This window comes from Oncorhynchus kisutch, unplaced genomic scaffold (assembly GCF_002021735.2).
Source record: "Oncorhynchus kisutch isolate 150728-3 unplaced genomic scaffold, Okis_V2 Okis02a-Okis13b_hom, whole genome shotgun sequence".
NCBI lineage: Eukaryota > Metazoa > Chordata > Actinopteri > Salmoniformes > Salmonidae > Oncorhynchus > Oncorhynchus kisutch.
In genome coordinates, this window is record NW_022261979.1 from 1460127 (window position 1) to 1476517 (window position 16391).

General features: G+C 41.9%; 1 protein-coding gene across 2 annotated transcripts in view; it reads right to left on the reverse strand.

The window, feature by feature from the left end:
• LOC109883215 (carboxypeptidase Q) overlaps positions 1–16326 on the reverse strand; it is a 37830-nt gene extending 21504 nt beyond the window's left edge. The window contains exons 1-4 of one of the 2 annotated variants that reach the window (XM_020475243.2): positions 16184–16326; positions 15228–15666; positions 14230–14437; positions 13713–13920 (exon numbers count right to left, since the gene is read on the reverse strand). In XM_020475243.2, the coding sequence (XP_020330832.2) occupies positions 13713–13920; positions 14230–14437; positions 15228–15666 (855 nt within the window). In that variant the 5' untranslated portion in view covers positions 16184–16326. Of the gene's footprint in view, positions 1–13712; positions 13921–14229; positions 14438–15227; positions 15667–16154 lie in introns of both variants that reach the window. The other variant, XM_031811955.1, reaches the window with a different exon arrangement.
• Between the last annotated feature and the right edge of the window lie 65 nt (positions 16327–16391).

Below are 16391 nucleotides of genomic sequence, written 5' to 3' on the forward strand. Positions count from 1 at the left end.
ATGTGTCATGACTCGTGGCTCCTCAACTAAGTGGTCAGAAGCCTATTTATTCAAGCTCTGACTGCATTATTGGCACAAGAAGAAATTGAGCTGAAGGGAACCATAAAGAGACATTTTGATGTTAGTCATCTGTGTCTGAAACCAGATCCTGGACCTCGAGACAAAATGATTCAGGAAATGAGGTCAACAATCCCACCAGTTTCATTTCCTGTGAATATGCTGAGTGACTTCTCCACAGATAAGTGCAGCAGTTGTTTTCACAGTAATGTGTATGGCTCTGGTCCTTTATAACCTTGTGATTGCACTGCTTTAATTCACAATATTGAGATATCATAATAAAATGTGACATGAGTCGAGGATGCTGAGCTAGGCTTTCTGTAGTGGCTACTCAACACATCACAGCTGCTACTCTTTGTAGGTTGATGTTTTGGGGTGTGAATTTAACACACCGGTCTTCAGTGTTGGAGCTGAGGAAACATTAGGCAAGACATAAACAATTTAAATCTAAAGATACTAATTTGCATACAAGGCACATATCTCATACTTCATCTACAGTACATACCCCATACTTCATCTACAGTACATCTCATACTTCATCTACAGTACATATCTCATACTTCATCTACAGTACATGTCTTTTTTGCCCAGAACCGTGTTTCTAAAATTATGTACGTGCTGTACATCACCCTTGTATGGTTTTCTGGATGATTCAGTGCCATTACTAAGTGAAAACCGACTGGCTCTGAAAAATGCATTCGGTCCGTTACTAGAGGAATCTAAATCACAGCTCAGTCCAAGAGTCTAGCACATATTACTATTTATTATGAACCTCCAAATGCCTTGACAAGGAATTTATACACCAATTCATCATACCACAAGGAAACAGGCAGCACTTGCTTTTATCACTTTTTTACAGCAACAGTTGATAGATGTGACCACTGTGTCATTGTCGACAGAGAATGGTAGCCAATAGGCTGACTGATAATTGAAGAGGCGCTTCTTGACCCCATTCAGGAAATTGCCAGGCTGAATCCCAAATAGCACTCTATACACCAAATAGTGCACTACTTTTGACCAGATCCCCATTGGTCCTGGACAAAAGTAGTGCACTAGAAAAGGGAATAGGGTGCCATTTGTGACACAGACCCAGCCCCAAGGTTATGTTTGCTCATAAAAAATATGTTCCCTGGAGTTACGCGAAACACATTCCATGGACCTGACTAGGCCGACTCAGAGCCGACACAGTGAATATTTGCTCATCTCAGGAGAGAGACCCATGTCAGCTAAAGCACATAGCTAGCTGGTATATAACTTGGCCAACACCAACGTTTCCAGGCAAATCCAGAGGGTCATTCTTAGTGCGGCTGACACCAAACTCCAGGTCCTCCTGTCTTCAGAGTCTGGAAAGGCTATGTTGATGTTGTCGGCACGATGCATTGACAAATGAAGGGGATGTGCTTTTCTACTGATTGGTTCTCCTCAGTGTCTTTCTCACTCAAACCAACGTGGACAAAATAGTTTGACAACCTTGTTTGTAAAGCTTTTAAATCTCAACCGTTTATCTTTACCAATGATGAAGACACCGAGGTCTCATGGTATGGTGGGGTCTGCAATATAGGTCAACTTTGAGCATCTCTTGAATGTTTTGGCATACCCTATAGACACTTATACACATTGTACATCCATCTATGTCCATTCCTCCTCTGAACTGCTAGTTGTATAGGTTCATGCAGGAATCTAACCATCACGTGACTGATGAATATGCAGAGAGAGAAGAGTATAAACTATGGTTTCCCCCAGCTGGCTCTGACTCATAAATCAGCAGCCAGCAACAACCTGGGGTTTAAACCCCACCCATGGGGTTTACAACCTCAGCTAAACCCACCCATGGGGTTTACAACCTCAGCTAAACCCACCCATGGGGTTTACAACCTCAGCTAAACCCACCCATGGGGTTTACAACCACTTTCTACTGTAAGAAAGACATCAATGTTTAAAACCAGAGAACCGGGCCTCGGTTCAAGACCCAGTCGTCCAACACATGATGCACCTAAATAGGCTTGAAGGACAAGAGAGGGTGGTGATGCTGAGGGGCTGTGCTGCGTCTGGGCTCAGCAGCCATGAAGATGGAGAAATAAAATGGCAGTATGCACAGTGGGAAACCACCCCTCTCTGCGGCTCACTGAAACCACCCCTCTCTGCGGCTCACTGAAACCACCCCTCTCTGCGGCTCACTGAAACCACTCCTCTCTGCGGCTCACTGAAACCACCCCTCTCTGCGGCTCATTGAAAACACCCCTCTCTGCGGCTCATTGATCAAGATGAGCGAGTGGCGTACCTCTGCTCTGTGTGGCTGGGACACGCAAATTACACCCCATTTCTCTATGTATTGCACTACTTTAGACCAGGGCACATAGGTAGTACACTACATAGGGATTATGAGGCCATTAAGGAGGGAGACTCACCCTCAAGAACAGAACAAACCCCGGATGGCAGCAGCGAGGGACAGATCTACAGTTACTAGGATGTCTAGGAGAGGAGGGATACTACAGGCAGGTAGAAAGCACACCCAGGGTCAAAATAGAAAAATTAGCTTTTTCAAATACTTTTGAGGATTTGATGGAGCATGCAATGAATAGTCTGTCAGATGGGCAGGGTTTGACCTTTTGGGACAAGTCCCTAGAATCCATAAACACCCTCCAAGGAGGCATGGTCTGTCCTTTCTGAAAAACAAGTGGCCTCTCGATTCTCACTAGTTGTGCTAATATTGTTATTGTCTTGTTATATAATTACATTAGGCCAACGTGTATATGGAATAATGATATATTCTCAGCAAAGAGAACAGCTAAATGTCTAAATGTAAAGCTTTAATTTAGCTGTCAGTGAGAAGATAATTGCCTTGACATATCCTGGTAATTGTACTGTAGTCTGAATGTGGTGCCAGTCAAACTACTGCTGCCTCTGAGGAGAGAGCAGTCGAGGATCGATTTGTTCTGCCAGGACAAAAGAGTCCGTGAAACGCCTGAGTGACAGATGACATCACAACACAGACCATTCTGAAGGCCATTTTGTCAGAAGACAAATGACTAAGCAAGTGAATAGCAAGGCTGGGATCAATTGAAAATGAAGGCAGTCAATTCAGAAAGTGATTTTTATTTCAAATTCAAAAATTGAGAAAAAAAAATGGAAATCGCTTCTACTCCTCAGTTTATTGAGAAGTCATTGAAAATAAATGCAGTTTTTCACATATTTAATTGTTATTCAAGTTGACTTCCTGAATCCAAAAAGGTTACATAAAGTGGGAATAGAGAGGACAACATCTTGTTGCAGCCATACCCTGCATACAGCACTGTAGCCTCCACATCAGGACACATGAATGAGGCATGTTCATAGCCTACAGTTAGCAACACTGCATAAAACATTTTAGCAAAGTGGAGCTATTCACATTATGGATGGCGTGTGTCTGTGGGGCGAGGAGCCAACTATGAGCAGACCAAGTGCAGGTGTGGTCACTGAACCTAAGCACAGACGTGGCAGATCTTCAGAACAAAGGACCAAGCTCATTCTGTGACCTATTATGCTTAGACGTAAACTCAACAAAATTGACCACAATAACCAAAACGGGCGAAAAAGAGATTTTATAAGACAGCCTTAAAAAACATACATTGTTTTTATTTTTAAACAGAATGGAGCTTTGCAGTCTGACAGAACTCTCCATTTAGTTATTGTTTTAGCTCTGGCTTTTCTCTCTGCTTTTAAACTTTCTCTCTGTGAAATCCCACTGACACGGCCGCATTTGCTTTATTTGTTAGAAATTTAAAAGCATCTCTAAAGCATTGGATATAATGCAGAATCTGACTGCCCTTGAGTGTCTATAGGAGGGGAGTTAAGCTCAGTCCCATTTAGCATCAACCACTAAAGAGAATACAGGGTTCTTGGCGTGTAGGGTTGAGAGAGAGAGCAGGGCTGCGATCAGAGCAGTGTTCAGCGGGGAGACATTTGTATGAAATAGGGAGTTACTACCTGAACAGATTTGAGGAACCAGGGGGGGGGGGGGGGGGGGGGGGTCTGGAAGGGAGAGCCTGGAAGCAGGAAAAAGGAGGGAGAAGCTTTAGTGTAGTCTGTGTGTGGCATCGTAATGGGCATCACGCATCATTACAGCACAGCCACTTCTCTGACCCAGAAACCCTTGCTTCAAAGATTCCAGAGAAAATGGACAACAGATAACTAGCTCAAAAAACAAAAACAACAGCCTGTCTGAGAAAAGTCAAACTGAAGGAACAAAAGTTAAGTCACGTACTTCTATTACTGATAAGACTCAGTAAGGTGAATGTATCTTATGAGTTACAATTTGATTGCTTTAAATGGTCATTGGCCTTTACTTGTCCTTCTGCAAAGTGCTTCTGGCAGAAGGAGATGAATGGCGAGTATGGGGATTCAGTAGCAATCTCCTTAGGGTATACCTGAGACTTATCTGTGATAGCCTGACACTTGTAGACGAGTCGTGCCTGCAGCCGACTGCCTAGCTCTCCCCTCGAGCCAAGGAAGGTATATCCACAGGGCTTCTGGCTCTGCTCTGGGTTTAGCTAGCTAGAGCTGATAACTCTGCCAGATTAAACATGGCAGTGGAGTCGGTAGAGACTGCGGAGGAGGAGAACGTCCTTCTGCCCTCTGTAATTACAGCCGACGAAGGAAGGCGTCCGTCTGTCACATCACACGTCTGTGGGACGTGAGTAGTGGAACAATGAGGGAAGGAACATCCTCAGTCCTCACCATCACTATCAGCACCAGGCCTGGCTGTGTGACACAGTGAAAAGTCAGACTGAATCCTTCTTTAACCTTGTAAAGACCCATGTAAACTAGCTACCTCAGTAACACATTTGACTGCCATGTGGGCTCAAATAAGTCAAGTGGACCAGACAAGTGTGGTTGAAGTGCGTGAGGGTCTGCACATGCATTAGGCATGGGTAAAAGTTATGTTATACAGGCCTCAGATTTTCCTGGAATAAAGTCAAAGCCTACAATTCCCCTACATATGTCTCCATTATAAAGCCCTCCACTGCAATACCATTGGAGCCCAAGATCTGTACTAGCCCTTCCTGCATATTCTAGGTTATATCCATATAGGGAACTATCAAACAGACTGTTGATGATGGAACAGACCAAATCACAGTCAACAGCAACGTTCACACAGGTTATGCAACTTACACTACAGGACAGAATGGGAACGTTCTCCCAAACCAAACCAAATATATTTTGGAGGACAGTGTCTCTCCCTCCCTACCATAGACAGTTTCTATTCCTCTTCATCGGGAGAGGAGACACTACATAAGACCTTTTGAGGGCTCCACCTCGACAACACTCATCTAAGCTTCCATGTAAATTACATAAGATGACTTGAGAAGTCAATGTTAAGATCTCTTTTTACCCACTCAGTGGTTAGAGTGTCCGCCCTGAGATTAGAAGGTTGGGAGTTCCATCCCCCACCGAGTCATATCAAAGACTGGGTCCCAATGAATCTCTCCTTGGTACTCAGCATTAAGGAGATAGATTGGTGGTCAAGGCTCATGCAAGGCTACTTACTTATTAGGCAATGTAGGTCAGAACTCTGAATTGTTTTAAGAGAACAGAATGGTCTCTTCTTTAGAATCTTTTTTTGATGACATCAATTACCAAGTAGCACATGATTGGAGTGCTCCTCCCTGCCTCATGACTGGATGACTCGGAGTCAGGACAGGACACAGCCAGTCACTCACACTGCTGTGCTAACGCATCATTGACATCTGACACACAGCAGCTAAAGAGAGTAAAAAAACACTCACACTCAGTGTACTGCCACTGTGACTCATACTAAGATTAATGTCACAATGTTTCAATCAATTAACGTGGCACTGGAATGCTTGGCATAGGGACTTTCCAGAGAAAAATAAAAGCTGTTTTTGCGGTCACTAAATGAGTCACCTTCCATACCGAGGTGATATCTTCTTCAGAACTGAATGACGCATCAGCACAAGCCCTGTACTAGAGAGGAGAACAGACACAATACCGTTTCCCCCATGTAGCCAAGTGTTCTTTTGGCCTAGTCAAAGTTCAGAATAATAGGAAATGAGGTTTATGACACAGAATGACGTTCCATAGTGTCAGTGTTTCCTAGGGATCCTAGTTGTTTTTCCTCTGTCAACCCAGAAAAGTAGGAGTCTCTTACGTCAGCAGAGAGAGCTACAGCCACGTTTCTTCCTCCTTACGCAATCTGGGACACAGTTCAAACAGAGGAAAGGGGGAAACCTAGTCGGTTGTACAACAGAATGCCTTCAACTGAAATGTGTCTTCCGCATTAAACCCAACCCCTCTAAATCAGAGAGAGCACCGAAGAGAAGCATTACTGACAGGGCATGGCACTACCGAAGGTCTCAGAACAGAATAGTCTCAGAGGACTGGATCTGCTATAGAAGTGTTGAGGGATGCCAGTGACTACAGAATAGTCTCAGAGGACTGGATCTGCTATAGAAGTGTTGAGGGATGCTAGTGACTACAGAATAGTCTCAGAGGACTGGATCTGCTATAGAAGTGTTGAGGGATGCTAGTGACTACAGAATAGTCTCAGAGGACTGGATCTGCTATAGAAGTGTTGAGGGATGCTAGTGACTACAGAATAGTCTCAGAGGACTGGATCTGCTATAGAAGTGTTGAGGGATGCTAGTGGCTACAGAATAGTCTCAGAGGACTGGATCTACTATAGAAGTGTTGAGGGATGCTAGTGCTAAACTCCTAAATCAATATCTAGTACATACCCTACTCCCTAGTCACTCCTGTAGATCTGAGGGGATTGAATAATGGAAGCATGAGATACAATGAGGGATCCCCTTAGGTTTAGTACTCATTTCAGAATAGATTAATGCTGACAAAACTGTCAGAATGTGACAAATCTCCTTGTCAAATCAAACAAAGAAACATCTTACCGGAACAAATTCATCGCCCTCTTGCGAACAGATCAGAAGCTTAGATAGACAGAAGAGCGTTAGCTATAGCAGAGACAGGATGAAATGGCAAATCTCCGCAAAGAGCCCTCATCCAGGCAGTAGTCTCATCCCAAATGGCAGCCCATTCCCTACATAGTGCACCTCTTTTGATCAGAGCCCTAGGGACCCTGGTCAACAGTAGTGTACTATATAGGGAATAAGGTGACATTAGCGACACAAGCAGTGTCCGGTCAAGACTAATGAGAAACTCCATGGACACGGCTCACAGTGTGCTCGGACAAATGCTGTGGAACTGGACAGAACCTTACAGAATGATCCTCCTCTGACTGACATCCCATTGCTGTCCCTGCCTTCTAATTGGCTCCCAGGGGAGAGGAGATTCAGGCCTTCACGCTGCCCTTACAGCACACACAGAGCATGTGTCAAACCTATGTGAAATTAGTCACCCACTCCCTCCCTACCTCTGGCAGAATACCCTAGTCCTGGTCATACCTCAGTGCATCTGATGGGGGAAAGTGATGCCTAGTCTATGGATTTGTTGGACTGGATGTACAAGGGAAACAGATGTGACAAATGGCAAAATGGGAGAGGATTGGAATGCTTCACATAGTGCAAAAAGCAGCCCCATGCTGTTAGTACATGTTTTAATAATAATAATAATATAATGCTCCTTTTTCGATCTAGTAATGGGACAATTGATGGGTACAACCATCATACTAGTAGTAATGGGACAATTGATGGGTACAACCATCAAACTAGTAGTAATGGGACAATTGATGGGTACAACCATCAAACTACAGTAGTAATGGGACAATTGATGGGTACAACCATCATACTACAGTAGTAATGTGACAATTGATGGGTACAACCATCATACTAGTAGTAATGGGACAATTGATGGGTACAACCATCAAACTAGTAGTAATGGGACAATTGATGGGTACAACCATCATACTAGTAGTAATGGGACAATTGATGGGTACAACCATCAAACTAGTAGTAATGGGACAATTGATGGGTACAACCATCATACTAGTAGTAATGGGACCCTTGATGGGTACAACCATCATACTACAGTAGTAATGGGACAATTGATGGGTACAACCATCATACTACAGTAGTAATGGGACAATTGATGGGTACAACCATCAAACTAGTAGTAATGGGACAATTGATGGGTACAACCATCATACTACAGTAGTAATGGGACAATTGATGGGTACAACCATCAAACTAGTAGTAATGGGACAATTGATGGGTACAACCATCATACTACAGTAGTAATGTGACAATTGATGGGTACAACCATCAAACTAGTAGTAATGGGACAATTGATGGGTACAACCATCATACTACAGTAGTAATGTGACAATTGATGGGTACAACCATCAAACTAGTAGTAATGGGACAATTGATGGGTACAACCATCATACTACAGTAGTAATGTGACAATTGATGGGTACAACCATCAAACTAGTAGTAATGGGACAATTGATGGGTACAACCATCATACTACAGTAGTAATGTGACAATTGATGGGTACAACCATCAAACTAGTAGTAATGGGACAATTGATGGGTACAACCATCATACTACAGTAGTAATGTGACAATTGATGGGTACAACCATCAAACTAGTAGTAATGGGACAATTGATGGGTACAACCATCAAACTAGTAGTAATGGGACAATTGATGGGTACAACCATCAAACTAGTAGTAATGGGACAATTGATGGGTACAACCATCAAACTACAGTAGTAATGGGACAATTGATGGGTACAACCATCAAACTACAGTAGTAATGGGACAATTGATGGGTACAACCATCATACTACAGTAGTAATGGGACAATTGATGGGTACAACCATCATACTACAGTAGTAATGGGACAATTGATGGGTACAACCATCAAACTAGTAGTAATGGGACAATTGATGGGTACAACCATCATACTACAGTAGTAATGGGACAATTGATGGGTACAACCATCAAACTAGTAGTAATGGGACAATTGATGGGTACAACCATCATACTACAGTAGTAATGGGACAATTGATGGGTACAACCATCAAACTAGTAGTAATGGGACAATTGATGGGTACAACCATCAAACTAGTAGTAATGGGACAATTGATGGGTACAACCATCAAACTAGTAGTAATGGGACAATTGATGGGTACAACCATCAAACTAGTAGTAATGGGACAATTGATGGGTACAACCATCAAACTACAGTAGTAATGGGACAATTGATGGGTACAACCATCAAACTAGTAGTAATGGGACAATTGATGGGTACAACCATCATACTACAGTAGAAATGGGACAATTGATGGGTACAACCATCAAACTAGTAGTAATGGGACAATTGATGGGTACAACCATCAAACTAGTAGTAATGGGACAATTGATGGGTACAACCATCATACTACAGTAGTAATGGGACAATTGATGGGTACAACCATCAAACTAGTAGTAATGGGACAATTGATGGGTACAACCATCATACTACAGTAGTAATGGGACAATTGATGGGTACAACCATCAAACTAGTAGTAATGGGACAATTGATGGGTACAACCATCATACTACAGTAGTAATGTGACAATTGATGGGTACAACCATCAAACTAGTAGTAATGGGACAATTGATGGGTACAACCATCATACTACAGTAGTAATGTGACAATTGATGGGTACAACCATCAAACTAGTAGTAATGGGACAATTGATGGGTACAACCATCATACTACAGTAGTAATGTGACAATTGATGGGTACAACCATCAAACTAGTAGTAATGGGACAATTGATGGGTACAACCATCATACTACAGTAGTAATGTGACAATTGATGGGTACAACCATCAAACTAGTAGTAATGGGACAATTGATGGGTACAACCATCATACTACAGTAGTAATGTGACAATTGATGGGTACAACCATCAAACTAGTAGTAATGGGACAATTGATGGGTACAACCATCAAACTAGTAGTAATGGGACAATTGATGGGTACAACCATCAAACTAGTAGTAATGGGACAATTGCTGGGTACAACCATCAAACTAGTAGTAATGGGACAATTGATGGGTACAACCATCAAACTACAGTAGTAATGGGACAATTGATGGGTACAACCATCAAACTAGTAGTAATGGGACAATTGATGGGTACAACCATCAAACTAGTAGTAATGGGACAATTGATGGGTACAACCATCAAACTACAGTAGTAATGGGACAATTGATGGGTACAACCATCAAACTAGTAGTAATGGGACAATTGATGGGTACAACCATCAAACTAGTAGTAATGGGACAATTGATGGGTACAACCATCAAACTAGTAGTAATGGGACAATTGATGGGTACAACCATCAAACTAGTAGTAATGGGACAATTGATGGGTACAACCATCATACTACAGTAGTAATGGGACAATTGATGGGTACAACCATCAAACTAGTAGTAATGGGACAATTGATGGGTACAACCATCAAACTAGTAGTAATGGGACAATTGATGGGTACAACCATCAAACTAGTAGTAATGGGACAATTGATGGGTACAACCATCATACTACAGTAGTAATGGGACAATTGATGGGTACAACCATCATACTACAGTAGTAATGGGACAATTGATGGGTACAACCATCAAACTAGTAGTAATGGGACAATTGATGGGTACCACCATCAAACTAGTAGTAATGGGACAATTGATGGGTACAACCATCAAATTAGTAGTAATGGGACAATTGATGGGTACAACCATCAAACTAGTAGTAATGGGACAATTGATGGGTACAACCATCAAACTAGTAGTAATGGGACAATTGATGGGTACAACCAACAAACTAGTAGTAATGGGACAATTGATGGGTACAACCATCAAACTAGTAGTAATGGGACAATTGATGGGTACAACCATCAAACTAGTAGTAATGGGACAATTGATGGGTACAACCATCAAACTAGTAGTAATGGGACAATTGATGGGTACAACCATCAAACTAGTAGTAATGGGACAATTGATGGGTACAACCATCATACTACAGTAGTAATGGGACAATTGATGGGTACAACCATCATACTACAGTAGAAATGGGACAATTGATGGGTACAACCATCAAACTAGTAGTAATGGGACAATTGATGGGTACAACCATCATACTACAGTAGTAATGGGACAATTGATGGGTACAACCATCATACTACAGTAGAAATGGGACAATTGATGGGTACAACCATCAAACTAGTAGTAATGGGACAATTGATGGGTACAACCATCATACTACAGTAGTAATGGGACAATTGATGGGTACAACCATCATACTACAGTAGTAATGTGACAATTGATGGGTACAACCATCATACTACAGTAGTAATGTGACAATTGATGGGTACAACCATCATACTACAGTAGTAATGGGACAATTGATGGGTACAACCATCATACTACAGTAGTAATGGGACAATTGATGGGTACAACCATCATACTACAGTAGAAATGGGACAATTGATGGGTACAACCATCAAACTAGTAGTAATGGGACAATTGATGGGTACAACCATCATACTACAGTAGTAATGGGACAATTGATGGGTACAACCATCATACTACAGTAGAAATGGGACAATTGATGGGTACAACCATCATACTACAGTAGTAATGGGACAATTGATGGGTACAACCATCATACTACAGTAGTAATGGGACAATTGATGGGTACAACCATCATACTACAGTAGAAATGGGACAATTGATGGGTACAACCATCAAACTAGTAGTAATGGGACAATTGATGGGTACAACCATCAAACTAGTAGTAATGGGACAATTGATGGGTACAACCATCAAACTAGTAGTAATGGGACAATTGATGGGTACAACCATCAAACTAGTAGTAATGGGACAATTGATGGGTACAACCATCAAACTAGTAGTAATGGGACAATTGATGGGTACAACCATCAAACTAGTAGTAATGGGACAATTGATGGGTACAACCATCAAACTAGTAGTAATGGGACAATTGATGGGTACAACCATCATACTACAGTAGTAATGGGACAATTGATGGGTACAACCATCAAACTAGTAGTAATGGGACAATTGATGGGTACAACCATCATACTACAGTAGTAATGGGACAATTGATGGGTACAACCATCATACTACAGTAGTAATGTGACAATTGATGGGTACAACCATCATACTACAGTAGTAATGTGACAATTGATGGGTACAACCATCATACTACAGTAGTAATGGGACAATTGATGGGTACAACCATCAAACTAGTAGTAATGGGACAATTGATGGGTACAACCATCATACTACAGTAGTAATGGGACAATTGATGGGTACAACCATCATACTACAGTAGTAATGTGACAATTGATGGGTACAACCATCATACTACAGTAGTAATGTGACAATTGATGGGTACAACCATCATACTACAGTAGTAATGGGACAATTGATGGGTACAACCATCAAACTAGTAGTAATGGGACAATTGATGGGTACAACCATCATACTACAGTAGTAATGGGACAATTGATGGGTACAACCATCATACTACAGTAGAAATGGGACAATTGATGGGTACAACCATCAAACTAGTAGTAATGGGACAATTGATGGGTACAACCATCATACTACAGTAGTAATGGGACAATTGATGGGTACAACCATCATACTACAGTAGTAATGGGACAATTGATGGGTACAACCATCATACTACAGTAGAAATGGGACAATTGATGGGTACAACCATCATACTACAGTAGTAATGGGACAATTGATGGGTACAACCATCATACTACAGTAGTAATGGGACAATTGATGGGTACAACCATCATACTACAGTAGAAATGGGACAATTGATGGGTACAACCATCAAACTAGTAGTAATGGGACAATTGATGGGTACAACCATCATACTACAGTAGTAATGGGACAATTGATGGGTACAACCATCATACTACAGTAGTAATGGGACAATTGATGGGTACAACCATCAAACTAGTAGTAATGGGACAATTGATGGGTACAACCATCAAACTAGTAGGAATGGGACAATTGATGGGTACAACCATCAAACTAGTAGTAATGGGACAATTGATGGGTACAACCATCAAACTAGTAGTAATGGGACAATTGATGGGTACAACCATCAAACTAGTAGTAGAAGTCAAAAAGAAAAAAAGAATAAAACTGTGGTGCACATTAATGTTATGAACGTATATCATTATATTTATCCTTATTGCATCAATTCAGGCAATTGAACGCATTATGGATTTGTGTCCTCATCGCCCAGCTCTAATTCATCTTCAGAAAGCATCACATTCCCTCTACAAAGTAGTCATCAGCAAATTCAGTGCTAGTAGGAAGTGCATATTATTATTATTTATTTTTGGGGAGGAGAAAGGAATAGTATCCCTATTCAACAAATAATCTATATGGGATCCCCTTTAACATTTCAAATAAACATTTGTATAATTTGTATTTATTTTATTTGACTAGGCAAGTCAGTTACGGGACGGCCTAGGAACAGTGGGTTAACTGCCTTGTTCAGGGGCAGAACGGCAGATTTTTTTACCTACCTTTCGGTTACTAGTCCAACACTCTAACCACTAGGCTACCTGCTGCCCCAGGTAGCCTAGGAAGGGTGTAGCAATTTATACAAATGGTTTAGACCCAATGGGATATTTCTCGTAGCTTACCTGTTCTGGGTGCTCGCTGCCGATGATCTCAGCCACAGTGTTGAAGGAGTCAGCATCAGGGAAGGTCTGGGCGTTCATGGTGAGTCGGACCACAATCCTCTGGCCTCGCTTAGCCATCCTGGCCATCATCATGGCGTCTTCCACTGTGATACAGGCGGTAGGGATCTTCTGCACTCCCTCCTGGTAGTCCTGCCAGCCTGTGTGAGGACTGCAACACAGAGAGACCCATGTTAGAAATTATCAGCAGAAATAGGGCACTGTACTACTTTTGGATTCCCATAAATGACTTATGATAACACACTTTCAAAAAGTCAATTTAAAACAATATAAAAGGTGTACTAGAGGAATACAAGTATATGGAATACACAAATAGCTAGAAATGTGGGACAAAAATGACATGCAGTCAGACTAGACAGGAAGAGATATGGCAACATGCAGTCCCAGCCTTAGTCAAGCATTCAACTAATTGGCATTATAAGGGAAGGGATACATTGGATCATTGTGACCCATCCAGTACCTGTTGATGGAGAAGGGTGTGATGGACCGGATGAGAGTAGCCACAGCTCCTACTTCAGCTGCCTTGGATGCCCCAAACTCCCTGTACTGCACTGTCTCCCCATAGCTGACAAAGGGCTGGTTATACACCACGATCTTCCCAATGGCTTCCTTCTGCCTTTTTTTCAGCTCCTCAAAAGACTCCACCACCAGCACCTCTGCTTCAATGCCTGAACCGAGAGGAGACCGAAAGCCACAAGAAAAGTGACATGCTTGGTGCAACGGTCTACGGTACTGCATTTCAGTGCTTGAGGCGTCACTACAGACACCCTGGTTCGAATCCAAGCTGTATCACAACCGGCCATGATTGGGAGTCCCATAGGGCAGCGCACAATTGGGCCAGCGTCATTCGGGTTTGGCCAGGGGTAGGCCGTCATTGTAAATAAGAATTTGTTCTTAACTGACTTGCCTAGTTAAATAATGGTTATATAAAAATACATCAGTGCACCAGTCGAAGATTCATCTAAATATCTACACCTTGGCTTGAGGTGGGGCCTAGCAAATAGTGGCAACACCATCAGCATTGTCTAGGCTTGAGTGATAGAACTCATCGCTATAGAACACAGGGGTAGTTCCACGATAACAGAATTACACTGAGACTCCAAAACCATTGATTTAAACATTTAACAAACCATACAACTAACTCTATGCACAATGACTACAATGAATCATTCACAAAGGAAAAAAATAAAAAAATAACACTTACTGGAAAACAGATGCAAAGTTTGGTAACTGAATTACAGTAAAAATCTCCCTCAGTTTTATTCTGTTACCAAACCTTCACCTGCAGTTCTTCCTATAAATGTATTTTTGTCAAATGTTCAGTGGAAATTGTAGTCCTTATGTATAGAGTTCTATGGTTTGTTAAACTTTGAAATCAATGGTTTTTGTTTGGTATACATTTTTAAGTGAAAAATATTGAGCGTAATTTCATTTATGTGGAATTGCCCATAGACCTACCTCCTTGGGGTGTAGCCACACTGCTGCCCAGTCCAAGGATGGCCATGGTGTGGTTCCGGGGCTGTAACATTACGGCGCTCTCCTCTCCCCTGACCCAGTGTGGGATCTTCACTGGTTCTAGATGTACGTTCTCCAGCCCATCCTTCCTCAGGGCACTGAACATATACTTGATAGCCAGGTCCAGGTTCTTAGAGCCACTGACACGGTTCCCTATTGTATCTGTGAAGTCTGCCAGTCTCTCATAGGAGCGGTTCTGGGCTTTGCCATACACAGCCAAGTCTATGATGCTCTTGGCTACATTTGCATAGCTGGCAATTTCTTTAGCGGTCTCTGGAAATGGCTTTCCACCAGTACTGTGTGGCAAACAGTTACAATGGAGAAATGTGGCCAAAAGAGTCAGTGAGGAAAGGCCACATTGTTTTATCTGCAGGCCCTGCATCTGGAGGCAGACAAGAACATATGAAGGTTATTTACAAATACTTTCCTCGTGACAACAGTCTATTTACGCTAATGCACCGACCACACTACATTTCCCTAATTTGCTTAAAATATGACAGCACGCTACACGTGCCAGTGTTTACTTCATTACTGGAAACAGAAACGTATTGAGGTACAGCGGCAACTAGTATGGGCGGACTGGAGCTCCGACGTAACTCATTTTTTAATAACTACAGATTTCAGAGACATTGTTCCGTGTAATTGCAGGCTATTCTTTGGGTGCTCAAATCACTTTTTTTTATTAAAACAAATGTGACGTCGGTCCAGACCAGTCATAGAGTTTAGTCGGCTAATTGACGCAGTGAAATGCATAGCAAAACAAGGAAGCAAGCCACAAGGATCCGTATAGCTAACGTTGTCAGTCGTTGTGATTCCTAACTAGCGAAACATGAAAGGACTTTTAAATTAGGACACAATAAAAAAACTAACCTTCTACAGTTAGTTGGTAAATTGCTTACCGTCTTGACAGGTGGAATAATTCACAATAAATGTTATTCCTTCTAGCCAACTAGCTATTTCTTATCAATTTCAAAACAACTTCCGTGATATGACTACGGCAAATCAGTAGGGACAGCCATGCGTTTTCACGTTCGTTGACAATTCCATTTAGCTTTGTTTCTTTACCAAATTGTAATAAAAAAAGTGTCTGCTCTAATTACTACCCTT